Below are 22,185 nucleotides of genomic sequence, written 5' to 3'. Positions count from 1 at the left end.
AATCCACTGTTTTCTCTCTCTATATATATATATGTTTAAGTGTGTATTTTATTTTTAAAAGCATCATTTTCCTTTTGAAGAAAAGATGATTATAACTTCAGTGTTAATCTGTTGTCTTGGTAGAATTATCACAGAGTCAATTGAATTGGCTCAGACCTACTGTTGAAAAGTTTATGATGACACAGACACAACAGTGATAAGAGGATCTTACTGGGAGCTGTACTCTGAATGGGCTGGCTTTTCAAGTGGCTACTTAGTGGAAATGCTGCAGGGCTGTGGCCAGCACATAAACAGTCTAAGCTTACACTTAAAGGAACTAGAGAATGGAGAATAAATATAGCTCAAAGTTAATAGAGGGAAGAAAATAATAAAAATCAGACCAGAAATAAATGAAATAGAGGCTAAGAAGACAGTCGAAAAGATCAATGAAACTAAACTGGTACTATGAAAAGATAACTTGATAAACCTTTAGCCTGATTCATCAATAGAAAAAGAAAGGTGCAAATAAATAAAATCAGAAATGAAAGGGGTTACAACAGACCCCACAAAAATACAAAGGATCATAAGAGACTGCTGTGAACAATTATATGCCAACAAATTGGAAAACCTAGAAGAAATGGATAAATTCCTAGAAAATTTCAATCTTATAGGGATGAATCAGGAAGAAAATAGGAAATCTGAATAAATCAATCACTAGTAATGAAATTGGATCAGTAATCAAAAAACTAACAAAAGTCTAGGACTTTCGAAAGTAAATTATACTAAACATTTAAATAAGAGTTAATACCCATCCTTCTCAAATTGTTCTAAAAAAATTGAAGAGAAAGTGTTCCTACACTTCCTAACTCTTCTACAAGACCAGCATTACACTGATACAAAACCAAATGAAGACACAACAAACAGAAAATTACAGGCCAATATCCCTGATGAACATATATTCAAAGGTCCTCAACAAAATATTATTAAATCAAATTCAATAATACATTAAAAGGATCATATACCATAATCAGGTGGGATTTATTTCATAGATACAAGGATAGGTCAATATCTATAAGTCAATCAACATGATACACCACATTAACAAAACAAGTGAGAAAGTCATATGATCATCTCAATAGATGGAGAAAAAGTATTTGACAACATACATTAATGATAAGAACTCACAAGAAAGTAGGTGTAGAGGGCATATATACCTCAATATAATCAAGGCCATATATATGATAAACCCATAGCTAGCATAATACTCAACTGTGAAAAGCTGAAAGCTTTTCCTCTAAGATCAGGAACAAGACAAGGATGCCCACCCTCACCACTTTTATTCAACATAGTATTGGAAGTCCTAGCAGCATAGCAGTCAGCCAAAGAAAAGAGATTAAAGACGTATGAAGGGGCGAGGGTATAGCTCAATCGGTAGAGTGTATGCTTAGCATGCTTGAGGTCCTGGGTTCTATCCCCAGCACCTCCGTTTAAATAAATAAATAAACCTAATTACCCCCCAAAACAAAATTTAAAACAATCAGAATTTTAAAAAGACAAAGCTAAATAGCTTTGATAAAAAATTTTTTTAAAGTATAAAGGAAAAAAAATAAAAGAAGGCTACGTTCTTGATATTTCAATACTAAGATGTTGGTTAGTTTTTAAATATCAAACCTTGACTCACTGGTTAAACTGTAGCTTAGTTACAGTATAACTTCAACATTAGTTTACTTTAAGATCACAGACTTGAACTGAAGAGTATTAAATAGCTGTTACTGGGTTAGAAAGACAATGCTAGTGTTTGGCAGTTACGTATTGTCTTTCATCCTGCGTGTTTAATTGGACAGTGGTGTTCTGGCTGTGTGCTGACAAGCCCCAGGGCTGCTGTGCGGTTTGAGGTAGGGTTCAGGAGGTTTAGCAAGCTGGCCTCCGGCATCTTTCTTACCACCCTCACCAGTGTCTTCCCTTGTTTATTCTGTATAGAATTCTGTGTAAGATTTCCCCTTCTTGGCGGGTAGTTTACATTGTATTTTAAAAGTTCAGAAACAGTTTTATCTTGGCAGTTATTATCTAAACCTATTTGGTGTTCTTTTTTCACACTATTGTAGGAAATCTGGTGAAAATTTTTGTTTTGGTTCTTAACACAGGAATCTTGGATCTGTAATTTATATAAACACTGTTTGTCTGCCTCTTTGCCTTTTTCCTCCCACCCTCTAGCTTATGGGCATATTGAGCATCTACTTTATGTGACCACAGTATAGGATTTTGGCCTGTGCTATATATAATAAAATCTTTAAATCCACAACAGATAGATTCCCCAGAGACAGTTCTGCTTAAATTTCTTAAATAAAATTGTACTTTACCTTTTAAAAATATTTAGAATAAGGGAAGTTTTACTTAAACAAATGATTTACTTCTGTCTTCAGTGTAAAGATGAAGTACCTATCAAGATGCTGGATTAAAACTAGAAAGTTGGGAACTAAAAACCAATATCGGTGGAATATATAGCCTAGAAATTAGATCTGAGTCTGTGGCTAAAGTGGTTTTATTGGTGTGGACTTTGGTAGATAAGTCATAGAAAGAAACTAATTTGAGATGCACTGTATTTCACTATATTTAGTTAAGTCTTTTAGCTCAGAGAATATCTTAAAAAGGATGAGGAAACAAATCCTTCCTCCCCTCCAAGCACCTTTTTCCGGAAAGAACAAAATTCTACAATTCTCTTCTCCCCACTCCTTTCCCCTGGCAATTTAAACATTTTGTGGTCAATTTGAATCATTGGAATATGTGTGTTTGTAAAGAAAGGAATGTTAAAGCAGAATAATTAACTGCATGCAGCATGTTCTGGGCTGGGGAGAGAGGAAAATTTGGCCTGGAAATTTAAGAGTTTTAATGACTTTAAAAAAATTTTTAATTTCTGTACTTTTGTGAGAAATAAAACAATGCAGTATAGTTCCTATTTCCTATGTTTTAAATAGGAGATAAGTCCATTTTTCCTATGTGAAACTCATGGATATAGTTAAACTTCTACAGTAGGTAGAACAGTGTAGCTGTCTTTTCAGTAGGTTGGCAACATCTCTTCTCTTGAAAGATCCCTTACTTTTTTAATTCTTTCTTACTCCTTTTTCTCAAGATATTTATTTTATATATATATACATACATATATTTACACACACATATATATTTAAAATGAAGGTATATATTTTGATAAAATAAAAATATATTTTAATTACATATATATAAAGACTTTAGTTTTTAGAGCAGTTTTAGGTTTACAATAAAATTGAGAGGGAGATACAGAGATTTCAGGTATACTCCCACACATGCATAGCCTCTCCCATTATCAACATCACTCCCAGAATGGTACATTTATTACTATGGATGAACCTACGTTGACACATCATAACTACCCAAAGTCCATAGTGTACTTTAGGGTTCACTCTTGGAGCTGTACGGTTTATGAGTTTGGACAAATATGTAATGACACATCCATCATTATAATATACAGATTATTTTCACTGCCATAAATTTCCTCTGTGCCCTGCTTATTCATCTCTCCCTTGCCTCCCCTCCCCATAATCACTGATCTTTTTATTTTCTCTATTGTCTTACCTTTTCTAAAATGTCATATAGTTGACATCATATAGTATATAGCCTTTTCAGACTGGTTTCTTTCACTTAGCAATGTGAGTTTAAGACTCCTCCATGTTTTTTCATGGCTTAATAGCTTATTCCTTTTTAGCACTGAGTAATATTCCATTGGCTGGATATACCACATTTTATTTATCCACTCACCTATTAAATCTAGGTTGCTTCCAAGTTTTGGTAGTTATGAATATACTGCTTTAAACATCTATGTGCAGGTTTTTATGTGGACATACATTTTCAACTCCTTTGGGTAAATGCCAGAAAGCACAAGTGCTGGATTATATGGTAAGAATATGTTAAGTTTTATAAGAAAACAACAAACTGTCTTCCAAAATGTCTATAACATTTTGCATTCCCACCAGCAATGTGTAAGAGTTGCTCCACATCCTTGCCAGCGTTTGTGTTACCAGTGTTCCAGATTTTGACCATTCTAATAGGTTTTTGTTTTAATTTGCATTTCCATGATGACATATGATGTAGATCATCTTTTCTTATGTTTATTTTCCACTGTGTATCTTCTTTAGTGAGATGCCTGTTCAGATCTTTGGCCCATTTTTTACTGGTCTTGTTGATTTTCTTACTGTTGAATTTTAAGAGTTCTTCTTGTATTTTGTGTAACAGTATCAGATGTGTCTTGCAGATATATTTTGTCCCACTCTGTGGCTTATCTTCTCATCCTCTTGACATTGTCTTCCACAGAGCAAAAGTTTTTAACTTTTAATGAATTTCAGTTTATCAGTTATTTCTTTTAGGGCTCGTGTCTTTGGTGTTGTATCTCCAAAGGTATCACTATATCCAAAGTCATCTAAGTTTTCTCCTGTGTTACCTTCTAAGAGGTTTTTAGTTTTGCATTTTACATTTAGATTTATAATCCATTTTGAGTTAATTTTTGTGAAGGATGTAAGGCCTTTGTCTGGATTCATTTTTTTTTTTTTTTTGCACTTGGATGTCTAGTTTTTCCAGCACCATTTGTTGAAGAGACTGTCATTGCTCCATTGTATTGCCTTTGTTCCTTTATCAAAGATCAGTTGATTATATTTATAAAGGTCTATTTCTGGGCTCTATATTCTGTTCTATTAATCTGTCTATTCTTTTGCCAGTGTTACACTGTCTTGATTATTGTAGCTTTACAGTGAATCTTAAAGTTAGGTAACATCAGTCATCCAACTTTGTTCTTCTTCAACATTGTATTGGCTATTCTGAATGTTCACTTCTCCATATGAACTTTAGAATCAGTTTGTTGACATCCACAAAATAACTTGCTGATATTTTAATTGGGATTATGTTGAATCCATAAATATTGGGAAGAACCAACATCTTGACAATATTGAGCCTTCCTTTCCATGAACATGGAATAGCTCTTCATTTATTTAGTTATTCTTTGTTTTCATTCATTAGAGTTTTATAGTTTTTCTTATATAGATTTTGTACATATTTTATTAGATTTATACTTAAGTATTTAATTTCCTTAGGTATGACTATAAATAGTATTGCTTTTAATTTAAATTCCACATGTTCATTGTTGGTATATAGTGATCGACTTTTATATATTAACATATATCCCACAGCCTGGCTGTAATTGCTTATTAACTGAAGGAGATTCTTTTTATAGGTTGATTCAGGTTTTCTACATAGATGATCATGTCATCTGTGAACACCGACAGTTTTGTGTCTTCTTTCCTGATCTGTATTCCTTTTATTTCCTTTTTTTGCCTTAACAAGGACATCCAGTATGATACTGAAAAGGAGTGTTATGAGGGGACATCTTTGCCTTGTACCTGATCTTGGTGGGAAAGTGCTGAGTTTCCCACCATTAAGTATAACGTTAGCTCTCTGGTTTCTGTAGATAGTCTTTATCAAGTTGAGAAAGTTCCCCTCTGTTCCCATTTTTAATCATGAGAATTTTTTTTTTTATCATGAATGGGTCATTGTATATTTCTAAGGAGCTAATGCTCTATGTTTTTATGGAAGTAAAACCTAGTTTCATTTTAGTCTTCCTTATTCATTGATTATTCTTTTACCTTTAAACTTTTACCAATTGGTAATGTGTGTTTCTAGGCTCAGCTTGCCAATCGGAAACAAAAATTAGAGTCTGTGGAGCTGTCCAGCCAGTCTGAAATTCAGCACCTGAGCAGTAAGCTGGAGCGGGCCAACGACACTATTTGTGCCAATGAGTTGGAGATAGAGCGCCTCACCATGAGGGTCAATGACTTGGTTGGAACCAATATGGCTGTCATGCAAGAGCAGAGGCAGAAAGAAGAAAGGTTGAGGGAATCTGAAAAACTGTTAGAGGTATGCTTTTAAATTGTAATTTACTATAACTGAGGAAATGTGTGGATGTGTGTTTTAAAATAAACTAATTGACCTAGAACCAGATTTCAAAATCTGTGGTTTCTTCCCTGCTCTGTAACTGATAGATCTGATACTGATATTAATAACAGAATCTAGTATTAATAACAGGCCTTATTAATCTTGTGCCTGTTATGTAGCTTATGGTCTGACTCCCTGGCTTCCTTTTCTTATAAAATAGAAAAATTGTAATAACATCTGACTTTTTTCTGAGTATTTTTACAGGTTCTGCAAGAAGAAAAGAGAGAATTGAAGGCAGCTCTTCAGACTCAAGAAAATTTCATTCATGAGGCAAGAATACAAAAGGAGAAGCTACAAGCAAAATTAAAGGCAACTGACAGTCAACACACAGTAGAGACCATAAGGTATATTTAATCTTAAGTGTGATTAGTCTTAGCCACATGGTGATTTGGCATTAAGTACCATTTTTAATATTGCATATTCATAATTTTGTGCTTGATCATATTATGTGTTTTCTTACTCAGTTTTAATTGCTGAGTTAAATTTTTATAGTGTTATTGTGTGAAAATATTGTGTGATTTTTTTCTGCCTCCAGTTTGGGTCCCTAACCAGAAGACTGATGTATAGAAAGTTAGAAACCCCTTTGTCAATCTGTACCTTTGGTAAAACTCCAAATGTGAAAGGAATTGTAGTCCACGTCTCCTGGGAGGCCTCCCTTCCTTTGTAGACTAGGTCATGATGAATAGTTGCTTATCATCAGTATTATCAATAAGCCAGATATTGAGTTAGCCCTTTAAAAGAATTCCTATAACTAACTTTACTTCTGTGTATGAATTGTTGCTATGAGGTTTGTAGTGGAAAGTAGCAGAAGGAGCTTTCCTCCTTTTGCTTGATTTACGTCTGGTGCACATTTCTGCTCTTGCCAAAACTCTCTTGTAACTTTTCGGTTTATTTGACTCAAGGTATCAAGTGTCAACAGGTGATTTTTGTCATTTTGTCTTTTTCCTTGAAAAACAGGCCACATCCCAGTTGAGAAAGGAGTAAACTGCTGCTGACTTGTTTGAAAAGCATTGTGTCTCTGCCTCTTTACTCTCCTAGTGGCTTTTAAATGATTGTTTTGTTTTGTTTTTTGTTTTTGTAAGGCAAGAAACAAACTGAAGAGTTCAAAAGAGTTTGCCCCAAACAGTTGGGCAGTATGAACTGGTTCTGTGTTGGTTTTTGTTTGCAAAGATACAAGGCCCTTAACAGTCCTCCTGTGTCCTTCCATAGGTCACTGGAGGAGTCTCAGGCAGAAAGGAGGTATGCCTCTCAAGGGCAGGGGGACTTGGAGAACGTGCTCTCCCGACTGGACTTTACCCACGCCAGTGAAGAGCTTCTGCAGGCAGAGGTGACTCGTCTGGAAGGCAGGTAGATGATTATTACATTCATTTCAATAACGTTCAAGTTGTTAAACGTGATTTTTGATCATCATATTGATAAAATAAGCTAATATAGTAAGTGAAAACGTAAGTTTTTCTCTCTAGCATCCACAAATGACCTTATTTCATTGAGAGTAAAGGAGAGCTTTAATCTCAGTGAAAGGAGAACTTCCACCCTTTTTACCACCAAATCTACCAGCCTGCCTGCATCTGTCTGTGCTTTTAATCTGTTACAGTGGATGAACTGATGGATGACATATCTGTGCTTCTAATACCCCACTTACATACTGTTCCTACAGTTTTTCCTTTGTCTTTTGCTTCATCAAGTTCTTCCTCTCTGCTAAATCATTTCCACTGGTATAAAATATGTTTTAATATTCCTCTTCTTGGGGAAAAAAGTGAAAACCCTTCTTTAATTCAATATCCCTGTCAAGTTACCTCCATATTTCTCTGGTCTCCTTCAAGACTAAATTCTTCAAGAGTTGTCTGTATTGACTGTACTCTTTTTAATTTTCTCCTGTGTAGAAGTCCTTCAGTTAGGCTTTCCCTGCTACCCGCCACCTCACTGGAGCTGTTCTCGGTGGCACTGGACACTCCTTTCTTCTGTCCTGAAATGCTGTTGGTATTTCCTTGAGTGTTAATTGAATCCTGACTTATGCTACACCATGCCCAGCTCACTCGTATCACCGTATTTGTGAGTTTTTTCGTCATACTGCTAAACTTTTTGATTAGGAAGAGTTTGACATTTTGTTTTAAACATAAATCAAGATTATTTATACACTAACATTTTTCCATATATAAAAGATAAAAATATATAAACTATTAGTATTTAGATAAGCAAACAACCAAAAATTGCCATTTTACCCTTTTAATTTTATCTTTATCTTTAAATAATACTTTTTTTGTTCTATCTTTAAGCAATACATCTTTAATTTCTGTTTTTGGAAATCACTAAGTTTTTTCTTTCTATATTAAATATACATGCACACACACACAGTTTTTGCTTGATTTCTTTCTCATCTTAGAATAGTTAAGATATTCTTGGTCATCATTACTGAGGTATATATGCACACTTTAGACTGAATAAAATAAAGATTGGTATTCTTATTGGCATTAGAACTAATATTTACATTTTTTATCATAGGTTTTCCATTGATTGACTTCTTAGTGATCTTGTGTATGTGTTTTACTGTGCTCTCAGCAGGCTGTGAAGATTTGCCTCTTATTTCTGACTCACAGCGTGACCTGGGACACCTTAGTTTCCTTACGCCCCGATTTTCCTATCTGTGGATAGGACAAGATTATCTCTGATTTTTTTTCTCTCTCTACCTCAGTGTTTGACATTGTAATCACATACTAAGTACCAAATAAATGAGCATTGTAGGATTTTTAGAAATAGGTAAAAGAAATTGAAATGAATGGATACAAACACCAGTGTTCAGTAATAAAACAATGGCTTTAAATATGATTTTTCTGTATCAAAAGGCAAATAGAGAAAGGAACCCTTTTAGACAGCTTGTTTGTGTTGCTCAATTAGAACAAAATATTGCCTAAACAGGAACTGGAGGAATTTAAGTGATTGTTTTTGTGTTGGTGAATTGCATAGATGGTATTTTCAAATGATAGCTTATCTGGTAAATTGTCTGTGTGGGTGAAGCAGTCTAGGTAGTTACTCAGCATTTATTGAACAGTCTGGAACTAAATGATGCAGAGCCTGAGGGGATGGTGCACAAGGTTAGAGGGAGGCAATAAATAAAAGACATTATATTAATCATAGAATTTGTATGAGAGACATAATATACACATTAAAGGACCTAAGAGCAATTTAAAGTGAAAACTCTAGAAAATGTCTACATTCAAGCTCTGACAATTGAAAATAAATTGTATTTAAGGTGATTAGGGGATGGAGGGTCGGGATGGCTCTATCAGGTAAATGCTGACCTGATTCGAAAGGGTGTTGACCGTACATTGCCGGGTGGGAAGGGAAGGTGCTTTGTGGTCAAGGGGATGGTATGTGAGGGGACAAGAAGTCAAGCTTAGCAAGTGGCACACGGAAGACAGTAAAGCCTAGCAATTTAGAAGCAAAAAGACTATTAGTAGATACGAGCAGTGAGGTGAGAGAGGTATGGTGTCCCTGAGGTGCTTATATCTTATGAGGGATTGACTCTTAAGTAAGGGCGACAAGTTGGAAACTCTTGTTTGAAGATTGTTTTGGAGCTGTGTGTAGGATGGAACTGTAATTGAGTGTGGTGAAGATTGAGATTATGATGGCAGCTCCTGTACAACTAGAGAAAAAACATCACCCAAGTTGCTGTAATCTTTAGAATTTTGTAACCAGTTAAATTCTAAGCGGAGGGAAAGAATATAGGTAAACACAGAAATCAAACATATCTCCTGAAGTGTGAATTGGATTTAGCTGCCGCTAGTGATAAGGAATTGGAAATGAGTTTTAATTTGGGCTAGGAGGTGATGTTTGAAATATTTCTTGGACATCAGGAGCATAAATTAGATAACTCGATTTGTGGGTTTGGGGGCTTATGTTTTGTTTTAAATATGTGATCTTATTTTTGTCATACAGCTTAGAATCTGTGAGTGCAACCTGTAAACAGCTGAGCCAAGAGCTAATGGAAAAATACGAAGAACTGAAGAAGATGGAAGTGCATAACAACGAGTACAGGGCCGAGATCAAGAAGGTAAAGATCGGCATGCCTGCGACTGCAAAGCCCCATGTGATCATGGGCTGGGCTGTGGGTTGGGAGGTTATAGGAGTTACTTTTCATGAGAGAAAAATGTGGTCCAGAGGCTATTTGATGCTCGCCAGTAGAGAGTACCTGGAAGGGGCTCAGGAGATGTCTTTGTCATCCTCAGGGATGCCATGTGAGTATTAACAAGATAATTGAAGCCTGCCCCCTTTGAACTCTGCAGCTTTAAACATGCTTTGATGAAGTGTTCTAAAAGATACACACTTTCTTGCTTGCTTGAACGTATTATATGAACTGGCATTTAATATTTTCTTATTGACTGAAGGTGGTGATGGACGGGTGTTTTCTCTTCTGTCCTGTGGGTAGTTACGTCCTCACTGGCATTTGAAGTGTACAAAGTTTGTCTCTATGTGAATGGGCGCTGGCTGTCCTGTTTGTTGACTTCGATTTTTTATTACTTTTTTGAGATTACTTTTAGTCTCTTTCTTCCTCTTGCCTTTCTGTTATCTTCTGTGGACCAGGAAACCATATAAGCAAAATCGTTAGATTTGCAACTGAAAAATAGAATGAAGATCATAGGTGCTGTCCTCTAAATAATGTGTGCTTGAACTTGACACTGGTTCTTAGCATTTGAGTAGCACATCGCTTCCTGTTTTTGAGATCTAATAAATAATTGCAGGCATAGCCACCTGACCTTCAGCACAGACACGCAACTTCATAAGTTGCTAAATTTCTGCAAATTTAATCAGGGAAAAACTTATGTCTTGAGGTAAGGTAAAAGTTACTTTATTATTTTAACTATTAATATATTTTTCTCTCTACATGTTTTGTTTTATTTTTTCATGCTTTCTATTTGTAGTTGAAAGAACAGATTTTACAGGCTGAACAAAGTTACAGTTCTGTACTAGAAGGGATGAAGATGGAAATCTCGCAGCTAACTCGGGAGCTGCATCAGCGGGATATCACTATTGCTTCCACCAAAAGTTCTTCCTCTGACATGGAAAAGCGCCTCAAAGCAGAGATACAGAAGGCAGAAGAAAAAGACGTAGAGCATAAGGTGAAATTTGAACAAAAACTTTCTTTACTTGCAGTTGGTTTTTGAAGATTCAATTTATTAAAGGTGTATTTCCATGGTATTTTTTTAAAGCATTTTTTTCTTCTTTCTTTCTTTTTTTTTTTTTTTTTGGTGTGAGAAGGTAATTAGGTTTACCTGTTTATTTATTTTTAGGGGAGGTACTGGGGATTGAACCCAGGACCTTGTGTATGCTAAGCATGCACTCTACCACTTGAGCTGTACCCTCCCCTCCCCATAGTATTTAATTCAGTGGATTTTTGTTAGCCCTCTTCTTCAGGCTGAGGGTAGACTGATTAGCAGGCAGTCTAGTGCAGATGAGTAGGGAGGTGAGAGAAGATTCAGACAAGTAAAGAGGCCAGAATTCTGTGGTGTGTAGTGAGAGTGTGCCACATTCGCTGTGACACACAGAGTATAGGTGGGACGAGCGGCAAGGGATGAGACTGGAAAGCAGGGACTGGCACCTGAAGGGCCCTGCCCGCCCTGTGCAGGAGGTTTAGTGTTATCCTGAGGTCCGTGGACATTGGTGTTAAGCAGGAGTGAAAGGTCTCTGGTTGTCATCTGGAGAATAAGCAAGGAGGCAAAGAGACGTCTCAGATGCTATTACAGCAGTGAGATTGTGGCCTGAGCAGTGGGCAGGAGAGGTAAGGGAAATGAATTCTGAAGATATTTGGCTGGTAAGATCAACTACGCTTTGTATTTGATTGGACAGGGAGAGTGAGCTAGACAGAGTTAGGGAAAGATGTCACTCAGGATTCCAGCTTGGGCAACTGAATAGAAAGTGATGCTCTTTAGTGAAATAGAGAAAAGATAGGGAGCAGGTTTGGGGAGGATAATGAATTTGTATGAAAGGTACAAATAGGGAAGCTGGTGGAATGGACACTGGTTTGAAATAAAGGTGGGACTTTCATATGGAAATATCTAATAGTCAATTCCACAGAAGGCCTGGAGTTCAAGGTTAAAATCAAGGTAAGATGTTTAGCTGTGGAAGTCTTTGCATGAAATTGGCCTTTAAAACCCTGAGAGACTTAGAGGTTATAACGAGAAGGCATAGTGTACGAAGAGGAGAGACTTGCACCAAACTTAGGAAACTACTTATTTACGGTAAAAAGGTGTTAGAGTGGAGCTAAAACAAAGTAGCAGGAAGGAAGGAAACCAGATAGTTTCACAAAGGAAGCAGAAGTCAAGGAAGGCAGGAATCTTTTCAAGTAGGAATGTCAAGGAGGAAAGCTAAAGAGAACGGGGACTGAAAATAAGTCATTATCTTGTGAAAGGAGTGCAGTCCACGTGGTGTTGGAGGTAGCAGCCAATAAGAGGAGGCTAACACAGGAGAGTGGTTAGGGGTTTACCCGTGCACTGATTCGTATTCTTAGAATTCTCTCAAATTGTATGCATATTTATTCATTTTGAAACATCTTTTCAAAAAATCTTAGGAAGTATTTGTACAGATGAATGAAGAATGTAACTTCACCTAATGAAAATTACATGTGGAAAAATTTTATAAGATGCTTTTGATTTATTTGTTATGTTTGTTTTTTTTTTCTGCTTTTCTCAGGAGATTTTGGGTCAGCTGGAGTCACTCAAGTTAGAAAATCGTCATCTTTCTGAAATGGTGATGAAATTGGAGTTGGGTTTACATGAGGTACATAAATAGAAACTTAAGTTTTTCTACTATCCAGCCTTTAAAGAAATCACTCTGTAAATATTGGTATTATAAAGAGAAAGTTGTGATCAAACTGGAATGATCCTTCTGTAGAAACTTTCTCAAATAAAAAGAAGTCAGGACAATGATAGAAGTGAGAAAAATATGACTCTCCACTCCAGCTATTGGAAGATTGTTTTTATATCATGTGTGTCGTTGAATATATGTCCAGTCTGTGTTCTTAACAGGGAGAATGTATACGAAGGGCCTAGAATAATGTCTGGCATTTAGTAATTACACAGTACATGTTAGATGCTGTTATTATTTTTATTGTCATTATTATTTTCACAATATCTTTTCATTATAAAGTATATCACCTTTTAAATAATTTGGTTTTCATTATATTTCTACAATGTACAATGTATTTAATCAAATATTCTGGAATCTTTTATCTTCAAAGTGTTTTAGTAGACAATGCAGTGGACACGAGGATGAATTAGATGCGATTCCTGCCTTTAGGAGACAGGTGAATCTAGTAGGGAGAATAGGATATGTAAACAAGCTTCTGTGAAACTGGAGAGAACTTGACTAGCTAACAGTGAGCTATAAACATTGTGGATGCTCTTTTAACTAGTTTGTTATAAAATTCTTATAATTTGCAAAATAGCCCATCCATTCTGATGCATCTTTTCTTGATGTAGGTCAAATACCCAGAGATTATAGAAATTCTTTTTTTTTTCTGTATTTCCAGAGAGTATGTGCCCCTAGAGATTCATAGTTACACAATGCCCTGTTTGCTCCTAAGCGGTTTTAGTTCCACACTCATAGATTATGGAGGCTGGGCTGGGAGAACGTGCAAAACACCACATAAATACTTTATTTCAGCTAAAAGGGGGGACTATTCTTACAGTCTTTTGAGAGGGTAAGATTCTCTTAGCATCATGAAACCATAAAGAATTTTACAAAATAAAAGTATAAATTTTCTGAATAACAAAAGACTCCATAAAGAAAAGACTACTAGACTAGAGGAAAATAATCTATTATCAAATAAATGATTAATATAAAATACTAATATAGGAGGATTTCCTATAAAGATAATTAAAAGATTGGAATCTAGTAGAAAATGGGCAAAGGACATAAATAGATAATTCATAAAAATAATGTAAAAATCCAGTAAACAAGAAAAGCTGTTCAATTCTCCCCAATTATCAAAATAAAATAAATAAATATTCTTTTGCTTACTGGCTTTTCAAGGATTTTTTTTAAAACTAATATCGCCAGTCTTGGCAAGGATATAGAACAGCAGGCTCTCCAGTGCTCTGTTGATGAGAAAGTGAATTGATACAGCTATTCTAGAGTGCAATTTAGCAGTATTCATTAAACTGGTAAATACATACAGCCTATAAAGTCCTGGGTCATGTGCATTTATGATTTTGATTGTCATTGCTGAATCGTTCTCCAGAAAGGTCATATCAGTTTGCATTCCCAAAGAACCCATCCTATAGGAGCAAATGCACAAAAATGGTCATTTCAATGTCTGCAGTATCCAAAATTTTGAAATAAACTAAGTGTTAATCTGTAGAGAGACGGTTCATTGTGACTTTTCTATATACTGGAAAATATTACGCCATCATTTAAGGTGGCAGATGAACATATGCATCTAGTCTGGCTCCCTCCCCAAGCCCCTCTAAACCTATAATGAAAGGGCTTTTTTTTAAGCACAAAGAAGTGAGAGAGGAGAAAACAGCTAAACATTTTGTAAGGTGAAGATGAATGGATGGATGGGTAGATGGAAAATGACTTTATATGCCCTGATAAAGCCAATATGAAGCTAGTGGTGAAGAAAACCAAGAAGCAACCTGATTTACACCATGGAATCTTAAAAAGACTCAGGATTTGGCAGTACTTGATTGAGAGACTTATACAGTGATTACTCGTTCATATTTTAAGAGTTGGGAACTCTCAGGGGTGGTTAAGCCAGACTATGACCAGAGATTCTGTTCAGCTTAATTTCTCCTGAAACCTGTATCTAACTGTCGTGGTACTGTCCTTTCTTACCACAACCAGGTGTGTACTTGTTGTGCACAGTAGGACCTTGTTGTTCATCTATTTTATACATAGTAGTTAGCCTATAAATCCCTAAAAATCCCAAACCCCCAGTTTATCCCTCCTTCCCACCCCTTTCCCCTCTGGTAACCATAAGTTTGTTTTCTATGTCATAAGTCTGTTTCTATTTTGTAAATAAGTTCATTTGGGTCTTTTTTTTTAAGATTCCACATATAAGTGATATCATATGGTATGTTTCTTTGTCTTTCTGTCTTACTTCACTTAGAATGACAATCTCCAGGTCCATCTATGTTTCTGCAAATAGCATTATTTTATTCTTTTTTATGGCTGAGTAGTATTCCATTGTATAAATATACCACAACTTCTTTATGCATTCATCTGTCAATGGACATTTATGTTGTTTCCATGTCTTGGCTATTGTAGATAGTGCTGCTATGAACATTGGGGTTCATGTATCTTTTTGAATTAGAGTTCCCTCCAGATATATGCCTGGGAGCAGGATTGCTGGATTATATGGTAAGGCTATTTTTAGTTTTTGAGGAATCTCTATACTGTTTTACATAGTGGCTGCACCAAACTACATTCCCACCAACAGTGTAGGAGGGTTCTCTTTTCTCCACAGCCTCTCCAGCATTTGTTGTTTGTGGACTTTTTAATGATGGCCATTCTAGTGGTGTGGGGTAATACTTCATTGTAGTTTTCATTTGCATATCTTTGATAATTAGTGACACTGAGCATTTTTCATGTGCCTGTTGGCCATTTGTATGTCTTCACTGGAGAATTGTTTGTTTAGGTCTTCTGCCCTTTTTTGGATTGGGTTGTTTGCTTGCTGTTGTTGAGTTGTATGAGCTGTTTATATATTCTGGAAATTAAGCCCTTGTCAATCACATCATTTGCAAATATTTTCTCCCATTCTGTAGATTGTCTTTTTGTTTTGTTTATGGTTTCCTTTGCTGTGCAAAAGCTTATAAATTTAATTAGGTCTCATTTGTTTATTTTTGCTTTTACTTGGTAGACTGCCCTAGGAGAACATTGCTACAATTTATATTAGAGAATGTTTTGCCTATATTCTCTTCTAGTTTGATAGTGTCTTGTCTTATGTTTAAGTCTTTAAGCCATTCTGAGATTATTTTTGTGTATGGTGTGAGGGAGTATATTGATTTACATGAGGCTGTCCAGTTTTCCCAACACCACTTGCTGAGGAGACTGTCTTTTCTCCATTGTATTATTCTTGCCTCCTTTGTTGAAGATTAATTAGCCATAGGTCTTTGGGTTTATTTCTGGGCTCTCTGTTCTGTTCCAGTGATCTGTATGTCTGTTTTTGTGCCAGTACCACACTGTTTTGATTACTATAGCTGTATAGTATTGTCTGAAGTCTGGGAGAGTTATTCCTCCAGCTTTGTTCTTCTTCTTCAGTATTGCTTTGGTGATTCTAGGTCTTCTGTGATTCAATATAAGTTTTAGGATTATTTGTTCTAGTTCTGTGAAAAATGTCCTGGGTAATTTGATAGGGATTGCATTAACTCTGTCGATTGCTTTCAGTAGTATGGCCATTTTAACAATATTAATTCTAACAATCCAAGACCATGGGATGTCTTTCCATTTCTTTAAATCATCTTTAATTTGCTTAATCAGTGTTTTATACTTCTCTGCATATAAGTCTTTCACCTCCTTGGTCAGGTTTATTCCTAAATTTTGGAGGTTTTTTTGATGTGATTTTAAAAGGTTTTTTTCTTTCTTTTTTCTTTTTTTTTTTTTTTTTTTTTTTTTTTTTTTTTACTTTTCCTTTTCTGATATTTTGTTAGTATAAAGAAATGCAAGATTTCTTTATGTTAGTCTTGTATCCTACTACCTTGCCAAATTCTTTTATCAGCTCTGGTAGTTTTCGTGTGGAGTCTTTAGGATTTTCTATATATAGTGTGTCACCTGCATATAGTGACAATTTTACCTCTTCTCTTACAATGCGGATCCCTTTCATTTCTTTTTCTTGTCTAATTGCTGTGGCTAGGAATTCCAATACTATGTTGAGTAGAAGTGATGAGAGTGGGTATCCTTGTCTTGTTCCAGATTTTAGGGGGAAGGCTTGCAACTTTTCACTATTGCGTATTATGCTGGCTGTGGGTTTGTCATAAATAGCTTTTATTATGTTGAGATATGTTCCCTCTATACCCACTTTGGTAAAAGTTTTTATCATAAATGGGTGTTGAATTTTATCAAAAGCTTTTTCTGCATCTATTGAGATAGTCATGTGGGGTTTTTTGTCCTTTCTTTTGTTGATGTGGTATGTCACATTGATTGATTTGCGTATGTTGAACCATCCTTGTGTCCCTGGGATGAATCCAACTTGATTGTAATGTATGATCTTTTTTTATGTGTTGTTGGATTCTGTTTGCTAATATTTTGTTGAAAATTTTTGCATGTGTATCCATCAAATATACTGGTCTGTAATTTTCTTTTTTGGTAGTGTCTTTCTAGGGAGTTATTTATTTAAAAGTTGTCCCTGCCAGCCAGAATTCCTTTTCAGAGCCTTCTGTTCAAATTTCTTTCTTTTATATAGGTCTCTTGATTTTCTTCCACAGGTATTCTGGGGCTATTCAATTTCTCTTTCTTTTTAATTGGTAGCTTTTTTAAACTAAAATATAGTTGTATAATTATATAGTATAGTTACACTGTTATATTAACATATACAACATAGTGATTCAATATTTTTATAGATTATACTCCATTTAAAGCTGTTATAAAATAATGGTTATATTCCCTGTGCTGTACAGTTTATCTTTGTAAATTAATTATTTTATACATAGTAGTTTGTCCCTCTTAATCCCCTACTGCTGTCTTGCCCCTCCCCTTTCCCTCTCCCTACTGGTAACCACTAGCTTGTTCTCTATATTTGTGAATCTGTTTCTGTTATATGCATTCATTTGTTTTATTTTTTAGATTCCACATATAAGTGCAGTATTTGTCTTTCTCTGACTTATTTCTCTAAGCGCAGCCTCTTCTTTCTTGGAGAAGCCATGACTGCTATTTTCTTTCTTTCCCCTGTTTCTGATTCTTACCTGTAGCTTTCTTCTGTCCTGGTTCCAGCCTTTCTCCAGCTCCTTGGATATTCCTTGGCACATCAGGGAAGTCCATTGTGCTCCTCACTTTCTACCCTCATTTACGTACGAAACAGAAACTTTTTTCTCTTTTAGGGGGCCAGAACCAAATCTTCACTCTTTCTTAAGTATAGCAATAGATTAACTAGTTACAACTAAAAACAAAACAAAACAAAACATAACAAAAAACCCCATAATTTTCCACCAGCAGTATCCCAGATCACAAGTATTTTTTTCCCTTAATCCAGGGCCTCGTGCACACTAAGCACGTGCTCTACCACTGAGCTGTATCCCCACCCCACAAGTATTCTTATACAAAGGAAGTGATGCTAGTATTCTTTTTTTATTAGGCAAAAGAGATTTCACTAGCAGACCTCCAGGAGAATTATATTGAGGCATTAAATAAATTAGTGTCTGAAAATCAACAACTACAGAAAGATTTGATGGATACCAGAACCCAGCTGGAGATTTCTACTCAGATGTGCAAAAAAAACTGTGACAGGATCTTTAAACCAACACACAGCAGAGTACCTGAGTTCAAGAATATGGAGTTCAAGTAAAATTTCTTCATAGTTTATTTAAAATGTGTATCTTTAGAATGTAATTCTCATTTCTTTGAGAGTAGTTTCCAATTTACAGAAATTAAATCTTTAAAAAAATTTTAATTAGCAACAACTGTTTTTTATAGCAGTATGTTTTATTTATTCTTTTTTTTAAAATTTTTTATGGAAGTACTGAGGATTGAACCTAGGACCTCATGCATCTTAAGCATGTGCTTTACCACTGAGCCATACCCACACCCCCAGAAATTAAATCTTCATCAAAGGACTCTGTGTTTAATTCTAAAGTACTGTGTGCACAAGTAAAGCTACTAATAGGTTAAAAAATGCAGGGGGTTATGTAGCACTTTCCTTCAGGCTTCAGTGTCAGACCAATGGTGGTAGGTATAAACAGCAACCTTATTCCCCTGAGCCTTTTCATGCTGCCTCCCACCTCCCCAACCCCACTTACCCCATAAGAAATAAAGTTGGCTTTTAATAACACGTTTCTTTTGTAATTTTGGTCAACTAGTGATAGGGAGTCAGCATTTAGCAAAAAACTACCTGGCTTCAGCTCTTTCTGTATGGCTTACATGTTTTGCTACCAAGAGCCTCTGCTGACACCCTCACCCCACTCCCACCTCCACCCCCAGATGAGGATGGGTGCCTTCACTGTGCACAGTGCTTCCCTCTATCCTAGCACCGGCCACACTGGCCGCTTCCTTGTCTTCCTTGCTATATGTAAGTGTGTGCAGGGGCCTGCCAGTGGGGGTTGGATATTTGGGGCCCCAAGGCTGGAAAGGACACCTGGTCTACATGGGCTGCTTATTTTGTAAATTCCAGCCTTTCTAGTAGCCTGGTCCTGTATTTTTAAGTTAAAGTCCTATAACATGTCTGTTTTGAAAGAGGAAAGTTGCTACAATGTTTATTTGTTTTATTTTCTAATCTGCTACCCAGGCCAGCCCATGGCCAGCACAGGCATGATGGGATAAAGACTGAGCACTACAAAGCAGGTCTTCATTCTCCGCGAGGACGAGCGTCGGATAGTGTAGGGCCCACAGCCACGGGCCTCAGCTCCCCGAGTCATGAGATCAGCCCTTGCTGCTCCACCATCTCTTTGCCTTCTAACTTTCTGTGTAAAACTCACTCTGTGCCTTCAGTGCTAGATACAAATGAAACCAATTTTTCTGACTCTGTCTCCGAGAGTATAAATGACCAAGAAGACTTTGTCTCTTCGGTATGGAAACTTTCTGATCTTACTAGTTTATTTAGTTTGATTTTATTTTTTATTTTAAGGCAGAGAACCGTGGGGTTTCTTTCCCTTCTTTTTACTGGTTCTCTATCTTAAGTACCCTTTGTTATTCTCATGTATTTCTGTCTTACGGTTTTGCTCATGAAGACAGTCAGCCACAACTACTTTTCAAAATGCATCTTATGAAATATAAATGATAGGTATTCATTTCTTTTTAGCCCAAATTGGAAATTCCCTTCCTGCCTTTTTCAGAGAGGATCAATTTTGTATTGGAATGATTGGCTCAAAGAGTATCTCTGCCTGCCAAAACAGTCCTGAGGCATAGACAGTGAGGAGGGAAAAAGGAACTGTGGGAAGGCGGTGGGTGGAGGCGGAGGAAGGAATTGCATCCAATGTGTCTAGAAAACAGACTGGGTGCCACACGGAGGCAGGGGCTGCCCCTCGACACGGGGCGGTGCTGGCCGCCTGGCCGTTCCTGCAGCTGCTGAGAGGACTCCACTCCGTCGTCTTGTGTGCCTTCTGTGCTGAAGGGCTCGCCTCTGGCCATGCCTTCCCATCACCCTCCCGTGGTCCTGTACCTGTGGAAAGTTCAGTATTTTTGACTTTTTAGTGTGCCAGCTAGTCCATGGGAAGGTTTTCTTTTAGTTTAGTTGTCAAAATAAATTTTGAAAACCAAAACATTCCTGACAACTAACTTTCTTCCTAAGTTTGTCTGCAAAACTTACTTGGCACTAAAACCTGACCTGGCCTGAACTGAAATGATGTGATAATATGTACAGACTTTATTTATCCCACTTAGCATCTTACTTTGAAATATCAATGTGTTTGATTATGGAGAGTTACCACAGACTCCACCAGGGCAGCACACATGCTAGTGCTCACAAGTCACGGCTTCTGTGTTCGCACATTTGCCCTCTCCCTGAGTGGTTTGTAGCCCCTAATCAGCACTCATCAGCACTTCCAGTCATTCATGGACACGTACAGAGCCGCAGCACATTTGAGTCCCTGGGCTCACGTGTCCAGCTGAGGTTGTCCAAGGTGGCGCTCTTGTTTCCGCCTTTGTATTGAGGTGCCCAGAGGATGGTGCCGCTGGTGGCAACGCAGGGTTGTGCAAGGAGCTCAGACACGGGGGCTGAACAGGGTTTGAACCCCAACTCTGGCCCTCTAGTGGGGTGGCCTCAGGCAGGTCACTAAATTCTCTGAGCCTTGTTTTCTCTTTTGTAAAAAAAGGAAAATAGAATCTACTGGGGTGAGTTTGTAGGATTTAGGATTAAAATCTATGTGAAGTGTATGTGTGTGTGTGTATTTTTCCCATAAGAGCAAAAATAACTACTGTAATTGAGGATCAACTGAACATGGTACACGTGACCTTTCCAAAATCTGAATTCTGAAACCAAAAGTCTCACTTAAGGGACTGTGGACTGAAATTTTGGAGGAGGGAAACTACTGATTTAACTGGTATCTAATTTATTATAGTAGATCTCCTGTGCTGTAAAATGAAAGTAACATTCAGCTTTTAAAAATGAGTTTGAAGTAACAGGCATTAAATTTATCTATTCTGGGGTATAGAAGGATGTCCAAGTCTAACCCGAGAGAGTCTTCAGACCAGTAACTAGCGTCTCACAGCTGCATGGCACTTTACACTTGCGCAGCTTGTGTCAGGAAGGAGGAAGAGACCTGTGTTAATTCTCACAGAGTGTTTTTTAAACTGCTCATCATAGGATAGAAACAGATACCTCTTCAGAGGAAAGTATTTTTTAAAAATCACCTTTTAATATTGCTAGTTAGAAAACACCATGAACAATGTGTCTTAGAAACATACTGCTCAACTTACATATGTCCAAATGTGCTTCTCTTCCAGTGTCCCTTGGCCCTGTCTCCTCTTGGTTCAATAGCGACAAGGTTTTTGGAAGAGGAGGAGCTGAGGTCTCACCACATTCTAGAGCGCCTGGATGCCCACATTGAAGAACTGAAAAGAGAGAGTGAAAAGACCGTGAAACAATTCACAGCCCTAAAGTAGCCTCTTAAAAAAATCACAAACTTGGAAATAAAAATAAACACCGAAGAGTTCCCGTCCTCATGAAGTAGCGGCGCTTTAGAAGCAGGAACATGTGAAAATCATAAAGGTGGGACAGCTAAGGCGGCTGGGGTGGGTCTGAGAAGCTGGACTCAGCTCCAGGCTGTTTTCACTGCTCTGGTTTGTTTGAAGGACTTTCTCCAGCAATGACTTGTAAATAAACTGCTTTGCTAGCCTTTTTTCTCATATTAGTATTTATTATCATAAAATGATACTTTCTCTTGCTGACTTAAATGTGAATATAGACTAATTAAAATAAAAATTTTATGATACATGTTGAAAATAAAGTACCCATGGGAACTTCCTTGAGGCCAGTATATGTAGTGCAAGTGTGGATTTCAGAGGCAGTGACCCAGGTTGGTTTACTTGTTCTGCTACCCATGAGCC

The 22,185-nt window shown here is 36.8% G+C and overlaps 1 protein-coding gene across 11 annotated transcripts in view; it reads left to right on the top strand.

Annotated features, from left to right (window-relative positions):
- The window catches only part of CEP63 (centrosomal protein 63), a 64,837-nt gene extending 42,863 nt beyond the window's left edge, over positions 1–21,974 (top strand). For 8 of the 11 annotated variants that reach the window (XM_045511200.2, XM_045511201.2, XM_074370968.1 and 5 more), the window contains 9 exons: positions 5,683–5,916; positions 6,199–6,338; positions 7,204–7,341; positions 9,931–10,045; positions 10,914–11,111; positions 12,682–12,768; positions 18,281–18,486; positions 19,427–19,706; positions 21,583–21,974. In XM_045511200.2, coding sequence (XP_045367156.2) covers positions 5,683–5,916; positions 6,199–6,338; positions 7,204–7,341; positions 9,931–10,045; positions 10,914–11,111; positions 12,682–12,768; positions 18,281–18,486; positions 19,427–19,706; positions 21,583–21,741 — 1,557 coding nt within the window. In that variant the 3' untranslated portion in view covers positions 21,742–21,974. Of the gene's footprint in view, positions 1–5,682; positions 5,917–6,198; positions 6,339–7,203; positions 7,342–9,930; positions 10,046–10,913; positions 11,112–12,681; positions 12,769–18,280; positions 18,487–19,426; positions 19,707–21,582 lie in introns of those variants that run through there. The other 3 variants (XM_074370979.1, XM_074370985.1, XM_074370999.1) reach the window with 3 other exon arrangements.
- The last annotated feature ends 211 nt before the right edge of the window (positions 21,975–22,185 follow it).

This window comes from Camelus bactrianus, chromosome 1, assembly GCF_048773025.1.
Source record: "Camelus bactrianus isolate YW-2024 breed Bactrian camel chromosome 1, ASM4877302v1, whole genome shotgun sequence".
Classification (NCBI taxonomy): Eukaryota; Metazoa; Chordata; class Mammalia; order Artiodactyla; family Camelidae; genus Camelus; species Camelus bactrianus.
Note: the sequence above shows the minus strand (reverse complement) of the source record. Positions and strands in the feature narration are given on the sequence as shown.